Below are 19,118 nucleotides of genomic sequence, written 5' to 3'. Positions count from 1 at the left end.
TTACATTTGTAAAGGACAATAATACCACACAGATCAAAAACAAAGCATTTACATCTATTCCAGAGAAACATACAAACACTCATGTATAAATGGATCATTCTGGGCCCAATTCTCCAACAAATCATCTGTTGTTATAAGCAACAGAGAAGCCCGAGTATACAACTGCATATTGTGCACAAAACGGTTTCTCAAATTATGGAAAATAAGGGAAACTGTAATAATCTAGGTAACAATTTTTTAATATGATGAAAACACTTCTGAAAAATTTCATCTGTATAAAACAGCAATTCAAAGTTAAGGCTATTGACCTGCAGCAACTCAATTTCAGCTTGCATTTTCGATCCGTTTCAGTTTCATATCTCTTTATGAGTAAATACTGCTGTATCTCATGTCTAATTTCTGTATATATTAAGAACACTATCTTGCTTTCATACTAAAGCAGATACAACACTCCATCTGTCCTTGCAAGTTTCAAAGGAATATAAGAACCATGGAATATAAGAAGCCATGTATGTAATGCTATTTATATAAGTATTTTCATTATGATCAATTATATGATTTCAACTATGTACTTTAATTTTTGTAGGAATTCAGTTTCCCGTGTGAAGATGCAAACTGTCACAATATACAGATGTTACAATTGGGTAGGACCTTGCCTAAAGGCCTTCACTATTCCACATAAATTAAAGAACTCAAAAAAATATATATATTCCTTAGAATGAAAAATATTTGAAATTAAAGTATTTTATACAGTATCTTATATAATTAAAGTTTAACTTATTTGAACTACTTCTACACAGACACAACACCCTAGCAAGCAAGTTGTGAAGCTATGGTGGAAATAGGAAACCAGCGTGTTTCCAGGTATTTACCATTGCTAGGTAAACAAATACATACTGACTTAGGTACTCCAACACCTAACATGCCTGAGCACCTTAGCTACTGGTATATACAAATAAAGACTTATATCAGATGTATAACATTTACTGCAAAATATCCACACCTTTCTAGAGACTAGAAAATTTTCAATGAAGACAGGGAATCCATGCAATCTTTTATAGTTAGGACCAGGTTTTACTGCAAGATTTTTTGCAGGGTTACACAGTATTTATCCGATTTTCACCAGATATGAGAGTTGGGGCAAACTCATAAAGCTAGAAATTTGAATTTTTCATCTAGGGTCAGGGATAGTGCTTGCCATATTCCCCCTGCTTACTCTTAACACATCTAAGCACTGCAAATGAACTACTTGCATGAGAGCCAGTCAGGGAATTTCACAATCCCTACAACTCATTACGAATTTAACAGCAGCAATACTAAGTATTCATATGTTTCAGATAACACATACAAATATGCTGCACTAAAACTCATTGGGGGAAAAAATTAATAATGCTTCCATCTGTTTTCCGTATAGCTCACATAAAATAGAAAGAAACCAAACTGAAAATGCTATTTTAAAGACTGTTTTTAAACTTTCTTTTTATTTATGTGCTTATTTCCAAAAGCATACAGCTTTGTATCTTTAAAAATTAAAAATTATTTTAAAAGAAAATATAACCAAGAAAGAAACTAAACAGCTGAAAGAATGGTGAAATATTAATTTAACCTCTCCTCATTTCCATCTGTTTTAGAGAGTGAACCATTTTCTATTGAAATATTTCTGCATCTCAATGTGAGTGGGCAGGAATTCTGTGCGTGTAGGGAAAGCTGTTCCATCTACCATACTCTGGCCTCATCTTTAAATATTGCTCTCATTTACTTAAATCTCAATTTTTAAACTGTTAAAGACTGTTTTCTGTAAACTTACAGAAATCACTTTTAAAAGACACAAAGGTTTGGAGTTGCCATATGGGTATTTTGAGATAAAAATACTGAAAGTACTAGAAAATATTATCAAAGGTGGGTTGCAGTATCTGAGAAACAAAATGTATTAATATATATGTAGGTTTGAATTTATACAATAATTTGTAACTGTATAAAAATTATTTATACAATAATTTGTAACTGCTTCCACAATCAAAAATTTTTTTGCTGAAAAAAATGTCCTCAGGAGCTTTATCATTATTATTATTTTTCATATGGTCAATTATATAAAAGCAAAATATTTTGTGTGTAGATTAAATTAACAATTTTAATTACTGGAAATGTTCAGGGTTCTCACAGAGCAGGTCAAAAATATAGATACACAACAAAGAGCTGGAAAATGAAAGATCGAAGAGTCTGGAACTTCTCTAGTCATATAAAGGTAATACAGTATAAATATTAATATACTATACGTTGATTTTCCATGTAAGAAAATAAAGGCATATTGCTAGGCAGTTCTAAGGGGTATGAGGAAGTTGATGACAGACATTGGGGGGGGATATCAGGATAGGAGATATTTTTCAAAATCACTAATTGCATTAAAAATTAACTCTAGAATGTATTGCATTTAATTTAAAGCGGTAATTCATCCCCGGATTCTCGTAAATGAACCCCTACAGTCTTATCTTTAATTTGTATTATATGTTATCATTGAAACCCCAACTAGAACAACAGACATAGGCGAACATTTTAGGGTAAAGTATTCCTTCTGTTATATATTAACGTACTGAAGAGACCTTAAGGAGAAGATGTATTTTCTGGCTAATATGTAAACTGAAATATATTTTCCCTATATCATAATTATGATCAACAGTGTGACTCATTTGGGTGATTAATTTTTTTCACATACATGAATAATTTGAAGGCAATATTGTGGTTGTGCCAGATCCCTGCAATCCAAGGATCCAGCCTCAAGCAGATCTACAACTGCCATCTCTTAATATTTCCCTCATTTTGTTCTGCTTGCATCACTGAGATAAGAATATACAGGTTGACTCATACATTCCTATTTGATGCACATAACAGCCCAAAGATCACAGGACCACCTTTGAATCTCCAAATGAACAGAAAACTGTGCATAGGCACAGTTCAGACAGCAAACAGTATATAGTCTTTTCCAGTGCCTCTGAATCTCATGAGACACGGTATGGCTAGCCATACAATCTCCATTACCAAGAAAGAACTTCTTGCCACATTAGGCATCAAAGGTAGCCAGAGTGACGTAAAATGAACCTGAACGCAACACAACTATGGGAAGAGTACATGACTGCTTCACTAATTGCCAATGACACTTAGGGATAACAAATCAGATGGTGCAGAGCATCAGCAAGAAGTACTAACATTATCCTATCTTCTCTATCAGTAGGTCTAGGAAGTCCAGGCAGTTTAGGCACACATACGTGGCTTCAAAAGTATAAAAACTCTTCCCTTAGTGTAAAAAGAAGTGTATTGTTGTCTGACTTCTGTAGGGATGCCAACAAATCCTGTGAGCCATTATTCATTGTCTGCAACAACCAGGGCCCAAGACAGAGAAAAATGAGGATAATCACAAGGAAAGCATGCTACAGAAAAGGAACCTCATGCATAGAACCCAAATAAGATTTTTTTATTTTTTGGTCTCAAAAGTAGTCTTAGTTCTTAACACATTCCTACTGTTGTTGATGTCTTAATTCTTTGCTCCTAATCCTTTATGCCCAGAAAGATGAAAAAACATCAAATGAATCCCAAAGGTTTATATGTCTTCTTTGGTATAGTAATGTGAGAGGCTGTGCTTTTCTGGTTTGCACTCCTGGCTATGGATACGTTTTCAAGTGAAGGGGAGTAGACAGGACAAAAAAGTATGAGCAATAACTTTACAGACACAAACTTAACCAAGAGATTGTGGGAATAAGAGCCAATTCCCAGAAGACCAATTCTTTTTCTTCATTAAACTAGAAAGAGAAATCTCATCGTGGGATCAGTAGACAAAAAAGGTTAAGTACAGGAAACTGATGTTTTACAGTGCTGAACCAGTGAAGAAGATTTACCTGCTTAATTCTGGATGAGCTCAAAAAAACTCTGCAACCTAGAGTTCATAGAATATCCAAATCACAGGATAGTTTGTGTTGGAAGGGACCTTAAAGATCATCCAATTCCAACCCTCTCTGCCATGGGCAGGGACACTTCCCACTACACCAGGTTGCCCAAAGCCCCATCCAACCTGGCCTTGAAAACTTCCAGGGATGGGGCAGCCACAGCTTCTTCAGGCAACCTGTGCCAGTGCTTCACACAGCCCATCCCTCCCCTCCCCGGTAAAAAAATTTCTTCCTAATACGTAATCTAAATCCACCCTCTTTTAGTAAAAAGCTAAATCCAGATTTCTAGGATATACTTCCTTCTGAAATAATTACCCCAAGAATAAGGTGTGGGAGCTATTGTTATGGGCCCTTCTGGTTAATGATAGGTATTATTAGAAACCAAAGAATAATAAACTGCATGAGAGAAAATGTGAACTTGGTTTTCAAGAAATAAAAGTTTATGGAGAATAGCTGTAAGTGCCATTGTTTATACTCTTCAGTATTAAGATATATTTCCAGTCTTAGGTAGGTAAAAAACAGTCATTCCATTTTGAGAATGAGAAGAGGACAAAAAATTAAGTACTGCAAGACCAAGACTGGAAATGATGTCACGAATATGTTAAATTTAGCGCTTGCACAAAGCAATGTAAGTAGACTACCCCTGAAAATTTTGGTATAACTGCAAAAATGCCCATGTCAACCTTTCGCAGTTTTCAGTGCCCTCTGAGTGAGAACATCTGTCATAGATATCAATAATCCTTCTTGAAAAAATAAGTCTATTTCTTTATGCTTTACCTTAAAAGAGACAGAAGCACATACTGACCATTAGCCTTTTAAAATAATCTTTTACACATCGGAAGGGACCTATTACACTCCATCAGTGTTTATCATCGATCTGTTATTTCAGGAATTACTTTCCTTGAATCTTTTCTCATAGGTAGCATCTTCAACACTTCCTAAAATTCCTGTAGATTTCTTCCAATATGTATATTTTAAGTGTGGTGCCCAAACAAGATACAGTATCTCACAGAATGCCTCGCCAGTGCTAAGTAGCAAAATAAATATCCTCTGTGAAAAATAACACTTGATAAGCTGTGAATGTTTCTACTACGAAGAGTGGTAGATTTGACTTGCAGGTGGCCTTTATGCTATGAAATACAATCCACACATTTCTCAGAAAGAAACAATCGTATTTGGCCAGCCTTTAGACCTTTGCAACAGAAACATACATATCCACACAACAAACCAAACCAAACCAAAGCAAGACAAAAATCAATAGACAAAAAAAACAACCAAACAAACAACAACAACTTGAGTTGCCACTCAAGTGATTAGGTAAATCTTGATTTGGTATTGTGAAATTCAAACTACAGAAATTATCTTACAGAAATAAAATAAATCAGTTATAGTTGGAATATAAAATAGCAAAACTCAGACCTTAAACTTCAACAACACTTGTTTCCTCCTTCTTTAACTAGCAACTGTATTTTAAAATCAAATGATCTTGAAAACTTTCTAATTACCTTAATGCTTAAAATTGAAACTGGTGGCTAATATAACAATAATTATTTTTCCTTCATGGCTAGCTTTCAGATTGTTATTGTTATATCTCTCCTAGAAATAGAAGCTTAAAAATAATAATTGCATGGTTTTGTGGTGATGTTATTTTTCACACTTTAAAACCTTTTTTTTTTTTTTAATATTGTATTTTTAATGAGAAGGTGCAACATTCACTTCGCAGTTAACAGTGAATCTGTAGCTGAAACACTGTTTACCACAAATGCCTCAAAAAGTCACATCTGACCCTCTACTAATAGTTAAACAGCATATGGCAGCATTCCTTTTTATTATTTAACTTATTTTTCATGACTTATGCTTTTGCTACAAACAAAACTGGGCAGTCTTATTCAATCATGATTTATAAAGAAATAAAACATGCAAATATCAGTACTTTGTCAGAAACAGTCACATGCTTTTTGACCACTCTTGCTTCCTGACATCCTAATGACAAACATGCATTGCCACATCTCTAAAGGCAAAGTGAAGCAAGAAAAGTTAAATTCTTTAGAGAATAGCAGAGTTTCCTAGCTGGAAGCATACAAGAACTGTCATTTTCTTTTACAAACAGAAATTATAGACTTGCAATGTTTAGATCACCTTCACTGACTTAAAATACTGTTTTCCCAAGTGACCTAAAATACCGAGTAAAACAACAGTACAACGATATTGTACAGGGTGTTCCTAGTGATAATCATACTTTTTCAACATCTGATATAAAACACAGACATTGTTTTAACAAGTAACACTTTGCCTGACCTAGAAGATAGGACAAAGGAGTACGAGAGTCACGTCCAATTCCTCATGGATTCTCTGCTTGGATCCTGGTTTTTGCACAGTTTACCTTATGAACATGATCCGAGTGACATTTCACAAATTCCTGGATAAATGTTGCTACACTCTGCCAGCAGAGAGACAGGCTGTGTCATGCACAGATCAATAATAGCACTGTGTTTCATCAGCCTCAAAATCAAAAGTGCTTCATCTGGCAAAAGCCATGGCCCTTGAGGATCTGACATATATAAACTGAATACCCTACACAGGATGTCTACTACAAAATCTGCCAGTGCAAAGACAAGTCTGGAGATACACAGTGAGTATATGTAAATAAGAAAATGCATTTTTGTATATATAAAGAAGTTTTTAACTCCTTTTTATGAAAAGTAAGAACAAATATCACAAAGAAGCTGCTGAATAATGGAAATGACACTATTTAAAATTTTACATTTCTTGACAAAAGAATAAAAACACAGCCAGGACAGTCCAATAGTCAATCTTTTGAGGCATTTACTATAGCATGCAGTATCTTTTGAACTGTATACAGTAATATATATTATAGTGTGCACCAATAAAAGTATACTATGTTTAAATTATACTTATAGCCTTCTTAACAAATTAATTTTCATTAAAAATACAACATGACTTTTTTTGTTTTCTTCAGGGAATCTACTCAAAGTAGAGAAGACTAAATTACAGGAAGTAAACTTCCTGTAGTTTCAGGCCTCAATACAAGTTTTTATAATGAAACAATGGAAATGTATGTCTCCTACTGCTTAGCTTTTCTCAAGATTATCTTAACCTTATTTGTCAAAAGAGAGCTTCCAAAATTTTTTGTTTCAAGTGCACAATCTCCAGCTTTTTAATTGAAATCATTCTCTATCAAAATTCATTTCCATTTTTTCTCATAGTAAGTTGTATTTTTTATTATTTTCTGCCAAAGTTTTTACTTTTCACAAACAATAATTTGAAAAATAAGTATTTGATGCTTTGGAAGCCAAGCCTGTAACAAAGAAGGGTCACTCAAAAAAAAGTTTACTGTTATCAATTAGAATTAAATGCTTTCTCATCTAAATATTTCACTAGTACCTCACTAAAAAAAAATGTTTCCTTAGTCAAACCTACATCTGGACTAAGGAATATGAAAGAAATATTTTTAAAATGTTTACCTAATTTTATATATTCAGATTTTTCCTCATCAAGCTATGTACTACCTAAATTAAAGACTGAGACAGGGCCATATGTGAGTCCAAGGAATGGCTGGAGTTAAGATGCTGTAGCATACTTCCTACTAGGAAAAGCTGACAGAGTTGTGGCTGTTTAGCATGGAGACGAGTAGGTTCTGGGGTGATATTACCTATGTGCACAAATATCTGAAGGAAGGGTTTAAAGAAGGCAGAGCCAGGTTCTTCCCAGTGGTGCACAGCGACTGGACAAGAGACAATGCACACAAGCTGTGCACAGGAGGTTCTGTCTGTACATCAGGAAATGCTTTTTTTTTTTTCCTGGAAGGGTGACTGAGAGAGGTTGTAGAGTCTCCTTCTTTGGAGATATTAAAAAGCCATCTGGACATGGTTCTGGACAACCTCTTCTGGGCCCTACTTGAGTCAGGGAGGTAGAATAGATGATCTCCAGAAGTTCCTTCCAACCTCGAAAATTCTTTGTTTCTGTGAAAGACCTTTAGTCTTCTCTCAGCTTTGTAGCCAGAGAATCTAAAGGGCTGTACTGAACAAGGAAAGCCTCAACTATGTATACACTACACCATAAATGCAGATTTTCCCTCTTTTTACGTTTCTTCTGCTAAAGAAGAATCTCTTTGAATAAGAATCTTGAAGATTCTTCTAGAAGAAGAATCTCTTTGAATGTTCCTATTGCTCATTATGGAACATTAATTTCTTTTAGCTTATTCCCTTTGTTTCATTATCGATTTCCCTGTGCCATGACTTGGTGTTTCTGAGTAGTGATGACTTCTTCCTTCCAGCATTTAAAGGGGACCAAGAAGAAATCTAGAAAGGGACTCTTTATCAGGGAGTGTAGTGACAAGATGAGGGATAACAGTTTTAAACTGAAACAGGGTAGGCTTGGAAAAGACAAATTTGTTCCAAAGAAAAAATTCTTCCCTCAGAGGATGGTGAGGCAGTGGCACAGGTTGCCCAGAGAAGCTGTGGATGCCCCATCCCTGGAAGTGTTTAAGACCAGGTTGGATGGGGCTTTGGGCAACCTGGTTTGGTGGGAGGTGTCCCTGCCCATGGTGGGGAGGGAACTGGGTGATCTTGCAATCCAAACTATTAAAGGATACTTCCTCTGCCTCAGAATTTCTCTTCTTTACAAACTGATATTTTAAGATCATTATACCATCCCTCCTTGGTTTCAATTAGACCCTTATAAAGCACTGCTTTGACTTTTCTTAAGTTTATTGTCCATATTTACATCTCTTTGACACAGCACTTAATTAAATGCATTCTGAATTTCATCACAAAAATACTTTTGATTAGCTTTGCTCTATGAAGTACATGCATTTCTCCCCAAAATTCTTCCGATAATCAAAAGTGTTACTAAAGCAGAGGACGTATCTTCCTCTTTGTATTTTTCATGCTTTCAGCTCACATTATTAAACATATCCTTTCTCTGTCTGTTGCTCTTTTTCCACGCTTCTTCCTATAGAACATGTTTGTGTTTTTATCCCTAAAGGCTACCCATTGCTCAACACAAGCAGTTGACTTCTAATTCATTTTTAGATTAATTGTACAATATGAGAGCTGTTTTCTTACCCCAAATCTCACCTGAAAATATATACTTTCCAATATTCTCAATTTTAATAACCTGTATTATATCTTTACATTACAAAATGTCCTTAATTCACAACAGTTCCTCAACTCTGAAGCAAAAGTCATGAATAAGGGGGAAACAATGGTAGAATTGGATGATATGTAATGGTGCAAAGTTTTGAAATAGATCTTCCAAAATGTATGAGTTCTATGTCAATTTTTGTTATACATGGCTTGCAATGTCCTCATATCAAGTATGATTCAAGGATACAGAATGGAAAGAAAACAGAATCTTTTTTTTTTTTTTTCAGTCTTTCTTTGTTAGATTAAAGAATCTAGAAACTAATTTCTTTTTCCTAGATTTTTAAACTGGAGTTATCTTTTAACCTCCTCTTTTATAAACTCTAATTGCTCTCTGGAATGTCATGTTTTTAAATCCTTCCCATAAGTCTTCAAATGATCTTTACTTCCCTCAACCTCTTCCTTGGATTCTGGGTATTGGAGCTAGACAGTACTCTAGAAGCAGCCAAATCATGCCAAAGACAAGGAAAATGTATTCTCTCTGCTCCTATTACACAGTCTCCAGTTCATATATTCTTGGTGTATAAACAAAAAAAACATGCTAGTGTTTATCACAATAGCACTGGGAGTTTATGCTCAACTTATTACCTACTAGGTAATTACTTCTCACCTTTCTTCAGAGTTCCTGGTTCCAAGGAGACAGCCATTCAGCTTTGCTCAACATGAACTTGGGCAGTGATTTATTATGATGTAATGATTTTCTTATTAAAAACCCTGTTGTGATGTCATAATGATCCACACTTCTAGCCAGTGTCTGGTGGATAACTGAAAGTTTAGAATAGCTGTCAATGACTGAAGATATCCTCCTGCAGTGACTTGGATTTTTTAAGTTGTCACTAGCTTAAAAAAAAATGACTGAAAGATTATACCTCTAAAACAAACAGCAAAAAGACTGTCATAAATTTCATAGCATATCCAAATGGAACTGATGCATAAGGTGTAAACCATTATCAGGAAAAGAATAATGTTATCATTCATGTGAGGGATCAACTGAAAAATTAATTTCATGGTACGTGAGATTCTGAGCTAGAGAAAGTGATTTAGTACTATTTATATGTACTGATTTAACCTTAAGATATGAATTGACACATTGAGTCTACTCTGTGTACCATGTGACAGTATTTAACCCCAATTCATATACTACATGACACATGGTGAAGATCACTGAAGAAAATTAATCACCATAGCACAGGGACACACAATGTAACTGGGTGTGCTTATAAAACTTCTAGATACTTTCAGGTCCTAGAACCATTTTCTTAATCCCATGACCCTGCTCCTTCAACTTATTAGGAAATCCACCTCCTCGTATCAGGAATAAGACTGCCTCTTAATAATTCATATTACATATATTTACCTAACCATACTGAACACCCTGTTCTACCTACCTTATTCTCCTTATCTCCCCAGAGATGGAAATTTATTTAATTGATTAGGACGAAATGAGAAGTAAGGTAAAAGCATGTAATAGGAGAACAGAAGAAAAAAAAATGATTTTAAGCCTTGGATATTTGTTTATATAAGCCTTCTTATCCTTCGCAGTATAAAACACTTATGGGAAGGATTTAAAAATCCTTTAACATTCACAGTATAAAAAAATGAAAAAGTATTTCCCCAATTTCTCATGACTTCTGAAAACTTTTCATGCTTAAATAATCAGGAAAACTTTTACTTATTCTGAGAATGCGAAAAGAGACTGTTAGGTAAAAATCGGACACATTAAGCAGGCAATTACATACAAGTAGAGATTCAAATGTGCACAGTATACGGCTGATCGAAACCAAGACATGTATCTCTTGCATTTTAGTAGCACCCACAGAATGGTACAAACAGGTGCTTGCACAGTGTATCAGAATACTAACTCTGCAATATTAAAAAAGGTAAATAAATGTAGCTATGTCCTCTAAAGTAATTTCTTCCCTGTAATTTCAAAATGCAAAAGAACTTCTTACCACAGGGAGACCTGCTACATGCACCTCTACAGTCAAAAAATACATTTTTACCATAAGTATTACAACCGTGGAGATCTTGAAACTTAAAAAAAAAATATATGGTAATAAGCATATGCATGAAATCGTTAGTAAATCAATGTCATAGTTAATATGGCAGTTAGTGTTAATACTTTTTGGGGGGACTCCAGTGAACAAGCATAAGAGTACTGTTCCAACTGCAACCCACACTATTTTTTCCATAGCCATCTGTAAGGAAAAAGGACTGCCATAGGTGAAATGCAATCTCACTTTAACAAATAAAAGAATTATTCCCAAATCAATGTGCTGGTTTTGGTTTTAAATTTTTTTTTTTTTTTTTTTTGGTGAGACTTGATGGTGAATAAATATTATCTGATAAAACCATTTAACACCCACAGAACTTCACATAATAGACAGAACCCAGTCTAGTTCAGTGCTTAGCTTTAATTAAATGAGCAGATCACACTGAATTCAATGAAGATATTCTTATATGGCGTATTTAGTCCCTTTTCCAAAAGAGAAGCAGAGTAAGTGTGTGGCTTTTTATTTTACTTCTTACTGTCATTACAAAGAAAACTTTAAAACTAATTACATAGAAATATCATGTATAAGACTTTTTACTGTACATCATTTTTATAGAGTCAACAACATAGACAACTGTCTTTGCCTGAGCTGAATTAGAACTAAAAATACTTTTAAGAAGGGATGAAGGTGACAAAAAAATGCAAAGCATTAAAAATAATTCTTAAAGTTGATGCAAAGTGTTTTCTTAGGTATTTAACATGTATATATAAAGCCTTGTACAAGGAAGGAAATCATTAAGATGTTAAGGTCTTAAAAAAGTTGTCATGAACAAGAGCTGTCCTAAGTACATTAAGATGCAAACTGTAGGAATATGCACTGAGGGTTAAACGACAAAATATTTCCATCAAATATTACTCAGAAGAACAACTCAGCAAGAAAGGAAGGACAAAAGGAAATCCTATCGTGACAATGCTAGTTGAGCTTTTCCAGGTCCCACATGGTATCTTATTCAGGAAAATTTGGGGGTTAAAAAATTTAAAATGAGTTCTGTTTTTTGTCTAGTAATAAGGTAGGATTCACTGTACAAAGAACAGTTGATTAAATCACATGGAAGGTGGAGAAAAGTAAGCTACATTTCACATGAAACCAATAAACTAAAAAATTACAGTATACCTTCCATATTACAATATTAAATATTAAACTTATATTATCTTCCAGTGTTTACTGTAATATGTATACACATGCATATTACTGTATTATACTATCAGATGTTTATATTAAATATGCTTACAGATATGTATACTACCTATATTTGTTACAGTACAAGAATATGCTAATCCTGATACAGGTTTTTTCTTTTAGTACAGCAGCATAACATTTAGAATTTCTATATGATATGATAAAATAATACACAGTATTGGTGTTAAGTATATTCTATGAACTTCATGTAGTCTCCACAATTTTTTATTTACAGTATATTTTTCTAGAATTTACCTATCTGTAAGTTATTTCATTTTGACAGCAATATAAAACAACTCTCATAGTTCCAGTTCATGCCAACTGTTCTCTTTAATTTATGAATGAGACACATTTCCTACATGCAATGTACTTCAACTGTTGTTCATCAATAATTCAACAGATTTATTGTAATTTTTCTTCAGAGATCAATAGAAATGTAAAAGGTATTTTGCTTTATTTTTGTTTTGTAATGAAAGCACAATTTCATGATAAATATATTTTACAGTGTAGTTCTTTAAAGGAACCAACTTCAAAATGTTGTAAAGTTTGCAGTGCAACAAACAATAAAATTTGCTAAGATATTTTTGGTTTACATACATTTTAAAAGGGCAGTTACTTTCATGTTTACCATTTAGCAATTCTTCATTTTATTTCCAAGTCGACTTCTCTGACAGAATAGAAAATAGAAATTTGAGAACTGTGTTATACCAGCTGCAATGCAGAATCAGTTGTTTACTAGAGGAAAAATTATACAGAGAATTCCTCACTAAAGAACTGGAAATTTGACCAGATACATTTAACAAGCTAAACAGCTAGTTTATTACATCCTTAATAGAATTTTGGACTATGAATAGAAAGAGGAGAATTTTAGGCTCACAGTATCAGACAGCTTTGTCTGTCTCTGTTTCTAGCCTTTATAAGTCTGACATCCCAGCTTGATTTTCAATTTATTAGGCTCAGAAAAACTCTAGTAAACCTAAATGTCACTTGTTTAATTTATGATATATCAGAATCTATTATTCTCTTTAGAGCGAAGTCTTCAAAAACTATGAGCAGGGTCCTGAATCAGAACTTAATATCCATAGGAGTGAAGTTTGAAATAGACAATTTTCATAGGCAGTATTGTCATTTAGGTCTGGAACATTGTGGCAAGACCAGGAAGAATGGCTTTCTCTCAAGAACACATAAACTGAGAGTGTGTTTTGACATTTGAATTGTCTGTTGTGCCATCAAAGAGGTCTCTTCTAGGCCTTCACACAAAATGATAACTGTAGTATGACTTCAGAAGAACATACTATTTACATACAAGTAAGTTTTGAGAAGACCTCAGCCTCCCACTTGAACATAGTTTTATTAGGTAAATCTCTGCTGTTTTAGATTGCATTTACAAACTCTTGAAAGGTCAAGCAGTATATCCTATTTTATCATACTATTAACCCTTCTGCTTTATCTTTACAATTTTTCTAAATTTTACATGTACTTATAAGTAAAACAGAAAATGTGCTATTTTGATTTTTTCAGATTCTATATTTAATTATTTTTGAATATTGTTCCTAAAGATTATCGTACCTGCATATTAACCAGGACCATTGCTATTCACAGCAGACACAGAAGGATCTGTACACTTCAATCTGTACACTTATCCAGACACGGAGGAGGGAGAAACTACATTTGCTCTGACATTTTTAGGAACAGGCTCTTCCAGAAAACAGCTTCATACAGTTCTTTGATTGCTTCTTTACAGTCAGTGCCCAGGTTGGGTGGTTGTGACATGATTTTGCACTGAGGTTTGACAAAGATGTTAAATAGGTATATTTAACTTTTTTATTATTTACTTTTATTTCTACAATGGATACAAGTAAGATGTTTTAGATGTGAATGTGTCTGGTAAGAATGGGGCATTGCGGAACAGGAAAGAAACAAACTGAACTTTCATTAGTTTATTTTCAATGTGTTATTACCTTAGGTCATTACAGCAACACTATTTACTTTTTTTTTTTTTTTTTAAGCTATAAATGAAAGTCAGAATTCCTGTATATGCTACTGGTGTAACTGCAAACTCTTGCACAGTCTATCTGTAAAATTTGTATTTATACTTTATTAGAAGACTTCTAAAACATTTCATAAAATTGTATCAATTGTATATTCTGTATATACATATTATTATCTGATGTATATCTTGAAAAATACATTTTTAAGCCACTGGAGAAAAAATCTATTTTATTTAGAAAAGATGACACTGAATGTATAAGCTTTTGTATGAACTTAATTTTAAAAAGTACAAGAGCTCTGAAATACTTTTGTGAAAGAGCAGTCAAAAAGCTGTAACTTGGTTACCTATGAAAGTGTTTAGGTTAAAAGAATTGGACATGTTTAGAAGAATTTCTAATGGGACAATATTTATTTAAAAGATACCAGAAGTTTTCAAAATGTTTATGTATTTGCTACAATTCTACTGAACAAAAGTGAGAAAGTTCAAAAAGCAGTTTTGACTTACTGATGAATAATTTTAAAAAATTTAGCTTGTAATTTCAGGATTATTCCTAAAATTTAGGAATCCTTATAATTTAAAGAAAACAGACACACAAAACTTACAATGTAAATAAATAATAAACTTATAGATTGAAAAACTCCACATGAAAACTTAAGTTAAAGTGAAATCATTGTGTAAACAATAGTTAAGTCAGTAATTTAAATGCATCTAAATTCATCATCAGTTTCTTCTTTGTTTTGAGGTAACTGAATAATGCTAAATTAGTTATTACTCATATCTGGGTACGATAAGAAGAGTGAAGATTGCTGAATTTGCAGATGCAGCTCTGAATTCTCAGCTGTTCACTGATAAACTGAGCAGCAAACAATAGTCAAGAGAATATGTAGAGAAAGCCACAAACATATTTTTAAAAACATAAAGCTTTTTCTAGCCTTATTCTTTTTTGCTTTTAATGCTTACACCTTTCTGTTCTTGAGATAATCCACCAGATCAACTTCGCTTTTGTCTTAAAAGCAAACTGTATTTAAAAAGCCCAGTAAGAGCTCAGGAAAAAGAAATGTTCCCTCAAAATTCAAAGAAAATAGAAACTTCAACAGTTTAAACAAAGTTTAGAAAGATATTTATAACGCTATAGATGCTATCACAAAAAAAAAAAACGAAGCTGAGCTGCAGCCAAAACATACACTGACTTCTAAAAAAAATCCAACTCATCAAAAAAGTAGTTGTATATCTGCAAGAATGCATCTGAAAAATTTTACTTAAACCTTTACACCATCCACTCCAAAGGACCTGTCAGTGGTTGGCTGTTTGACTTGTTTCCATCTTTTGAGATCCATGTTTCCTAGTGAAGCATCCCTATACAAGTACTTTGCAAATGTCTATGGCTTTCTGTTAAGAAATGCATTTATGACATCACCTGAGAAACTGGAAATATGATGCAAAAGATCCTACAGTACCTTTCAGAAGCAGACCTAAGAGTGGCCACAACTTTAATAAGGTAAGCGCTAATGACAACCTGCATACAATTTTCCTTTTTTATCAATAAATTTCATCTGAACTTCTCCAACAAGAATGATACCTACTGCATAACACTAATTATCACGGCTCTGCTGTAGGCAATAAATAGACTATTTTTATAATCAGTCACGTAGTGATACAAATGAGTAGGGGGGAATAAATCTTATGAAAAAAAAAAAAATCCTGGATTTTTTTAACAATTCCTTTCTGATATTTTTCCTAAGAAACTAAGGAAATGCTAAATCCCTTTGCTTCTACATTAAGTATCAGCTCCAGCTGTGATTTCTATACACTGATTGCAAAATGTAACTACTGTACTTCTGAACAGACGGTCTTGACTCAGTATTGATGTAAATCCTTGGAGAATGCAAGCTTTGATTCTCACATGTGCAGACACTTTAAAGTCATTTTGCAGAAATATGCACAGAATTGCTTTTGCAGAAACAAAACAAAACAAGAAATTGACATTACTGCAAAGAGTCTGTAAGGCTAAACAAAAAATGAACTAAAAATTCAGAACTCCTAACTCTTACAAAGAGAAACAAACATAAATACAGGTGTGTGTGTATCTCCAAGAAAAATACACAAAACTATATATGTACATATATTCTGAAAATCAACAGATGCCAGACAGTTCGTAGGTTGTATGAACCGTAAAATGTCTCGATATGAACATCTGGAACATTTAAATCCTAAATCCAGAGTCAATCTTCTAGCACTAGATTCCTGGAGGATTATAACAAAGAACTGAGTGCACAAACATCTGCCCTTGTTTCCTAATGGATTTATTTTCTTAGTTAAATTCAGACAACACCTCATCCAAGTCCATGATGTTGATGTTTAAGTTACTAAAACACTACACTTACCTTAGCCCAACATCACAAGTTCGCTGTTAATATAAAATTACTCAGGAGCATGATTACATACAGAAGTTGTATTTGGATGTTAGTTACTTTGACACTGTTAAAGTGTGTAAGAGTCTCCCTGAATCCACAGATTGCTTAAATCTTTTACTTCTTGGTTTGTTCCCTTGGTTTTTATCTTCTACCTGTGCAAGATGATTCCAGAACCTAAAGTTAACAGGAACACTGAGGAGAAACAATGATGAAAACAGTATTCTTAATAAGGAATAAAATGTTTTAAAAAATAGAATTCCACTTGCAATACCTTAAAACTTCACTTCTAGATAGCATTCTTTTTATAACACTAATAAAAGCAATCAAACCACCACCACAAAAAAAAAAAAAAAGGAAAAAAAAAAAGTGTGCTTTACAATCATTTGATCTGTCTGAATCATGGTTCTCTCTCTAAAACATGCATGTACCCTGCAGTGACTGTGTAGGTGCTTTACCTCCTTAATTTTCACTTGGCAAGTAGCCCAAGCCTTTGCTTTAAATTTCCCACTTGGTAGCACTACTATGGCACCTGAAGAGTAATTAGTTATAAGAAAGGGAATTTGAATTGGTTGCTGAGAAGGAAAAAAATGTGCATGCCTAATAAAGATTTTTCCTTGAGTACCTGCAACACATTTATTTAATTTTGCTTAGAATGCACCACCCTTTAAATAGACCGTTGACCAATCTTTTTTTTTTTTTTAAAGAAATAAAAACTTTCCAAAAGAACAGTGAAAGAAAATTGGTTTCTAAGAACATATTATTTTGCTTTGAGTCAGTCTTTTACATTACAACAAGACTTACCTTCATACATTTTTTTTAACACAGTTTCTTGATAATGGCCTTTTTTAAAAAAAAAAAAATTGTTTCCCACATTGCTCTCCTATGGATGCCTAAGGTGTAGTCTTCCAGGAAGGCAAATCATGACAATGTCTGAGCAAGTTGAATATTCTATCTAAATTACTTATACATAACTCTCTGTGAAGTTTATACTGTCCATGAAACTTTACATTATGATACTATTTGTTAGATAGGCAGATCTCCACTGGTTCCAATGACCTTGGAAACTATTTTTGAACAATTCATTACATATATATAGTTATGCAAAATGAGTAACAGAAATGAGGTTTTTCCTTCTCTAGAAATTAGCAGTTCCCCAGCCCTAAGAAAGTGAGAAGTGCTGCTCCTGATACTGCTTCTGCCTTCTGTGCAAAGAGAGAAATGCAGAGAAGTTTGAGGGGGAGGGGATTTGATTTCTTTTTTAATGTCTGCCTCCTTCCAGCAAGTCCATCTGTTGTAGCACTATAATTCTGGAAGCAGGATGTGTGTGTGACCAACAGGAGACAATTACTGCAAAAGTGTTTGTTGATTCAGCTCTATAAAGGGCAGGCCAATCACTACAGTATGAATAGAAAAGAATTCCAGCTGAGGAGCTGCATATAGATTAACACAAAATACATATATATAAATGAGAATGGGGAAAATCTGAAAGGAATGATAGTATGGGAAAGGATTAAGTAGGAATGAAGACTGATGTAAATAAGGAAGCTGGCATTTTGGGGGCTGTTAACCAAATAGTTTGTCAGTCTCTGTTTTCATAAATCATATTCTGTAGCTTTCTACCTTGACAGAGAAACTGGGTTTATATAGATCTGGTTTAAGTCCCTTCTGGAAGAAAACTCCAGTTGCCTTGAGTATTCCTTTTGGGGGGCAGATGGAAATGGTTTCTCCAGAAGTGACTTCTCTTTATAGGAGAAAGGGTGCTAGTTCAAGTGGACTGACCAAATTCTCAGGAAAATTCTCAGACAACAAGCTGAAGGTGAATTTCTCTCCACCATTCAAACAGAAGTAAAATATTAGTGTGAAAACAAGTTATTTTTCAGAAGGACTAATGAAGTGTGTTAAAATAGTTTATCAGGCCTGCATATAACAACTGATTCATTATCTCATAGAAAACATGCTAATGTATAGCATTTCATAATATCAATCATAGGTTAAGAAACACACAATGTTATCAGAATTCCACAAAATTATAACAGAATTAAATTGAACATTATAAGGCACCATAATGAGGAGGACTTTACCTGTATGGTCAATTTACTAGTTTGAAGTCTTTGATCAGCCAAATGTAGCTGAGTTGTTAGTTTTTCATTCACTTCTTTAAATCCCTTCACAGAAGATACTGCTGTTTTTTTTTCACTCTGTAAAACAGCTATCTGTTGCTGCAATGACTTAATTCTTTCCCGCAGTAGAGCAGCAGAGTAGCCTGGTTTCTGGAAAATGCTATTTCTCCTTTTTGTTCTGTTCTCTAAACATAAAAAAGCATGTTACTAAACCAACAGACCATCATAAACACAATGATTTTTGATGTTTCTCTA

General features: G+C 33.7%; 1 protein-coding gene across 7 annotated transcripts in view; it reads right to left on the bottom strand.

The window, feature by feature from the left end:
- The window catches only part of CNTLN (centlein), a 202,876-nt gene that overhangs the window by 43,890 nt on the left and 139,868 nt on the right, over positions 1-19,118 (bottom strand). For all 7 annotated transcript variants that reach the window (XM_084504846.1, XM_084504849.1, XM_084504851.1 and 4 more), the window contains one exon: positions 18,825-19,048. In XM_084504846.1, coding sequence (XP_084360972.1) covers positions 18,825-19,048 — 224 coding nt within the window. The remainder of the gene's footprint in view (positions 1-18,824; positions 19,049-19,118) is intronic.

The sequence above is a fragment of the Aythya ferina genome (genome assembly GCF_964211825.1).
Source record: "Aythya ferina genome assembly, chromosome: Z".
In the NCBI taxonomy this organism is placed as follows: Eukaryota; Metazoa; Chordata; class Aves; order Anseriformes; family Anatidae; genus Aythya; species Aythya ferina.
Note: the sequence above shows the minus strand (reverse complement) of the source record. Positions and strands in the feature narration are given on the sequence as shown.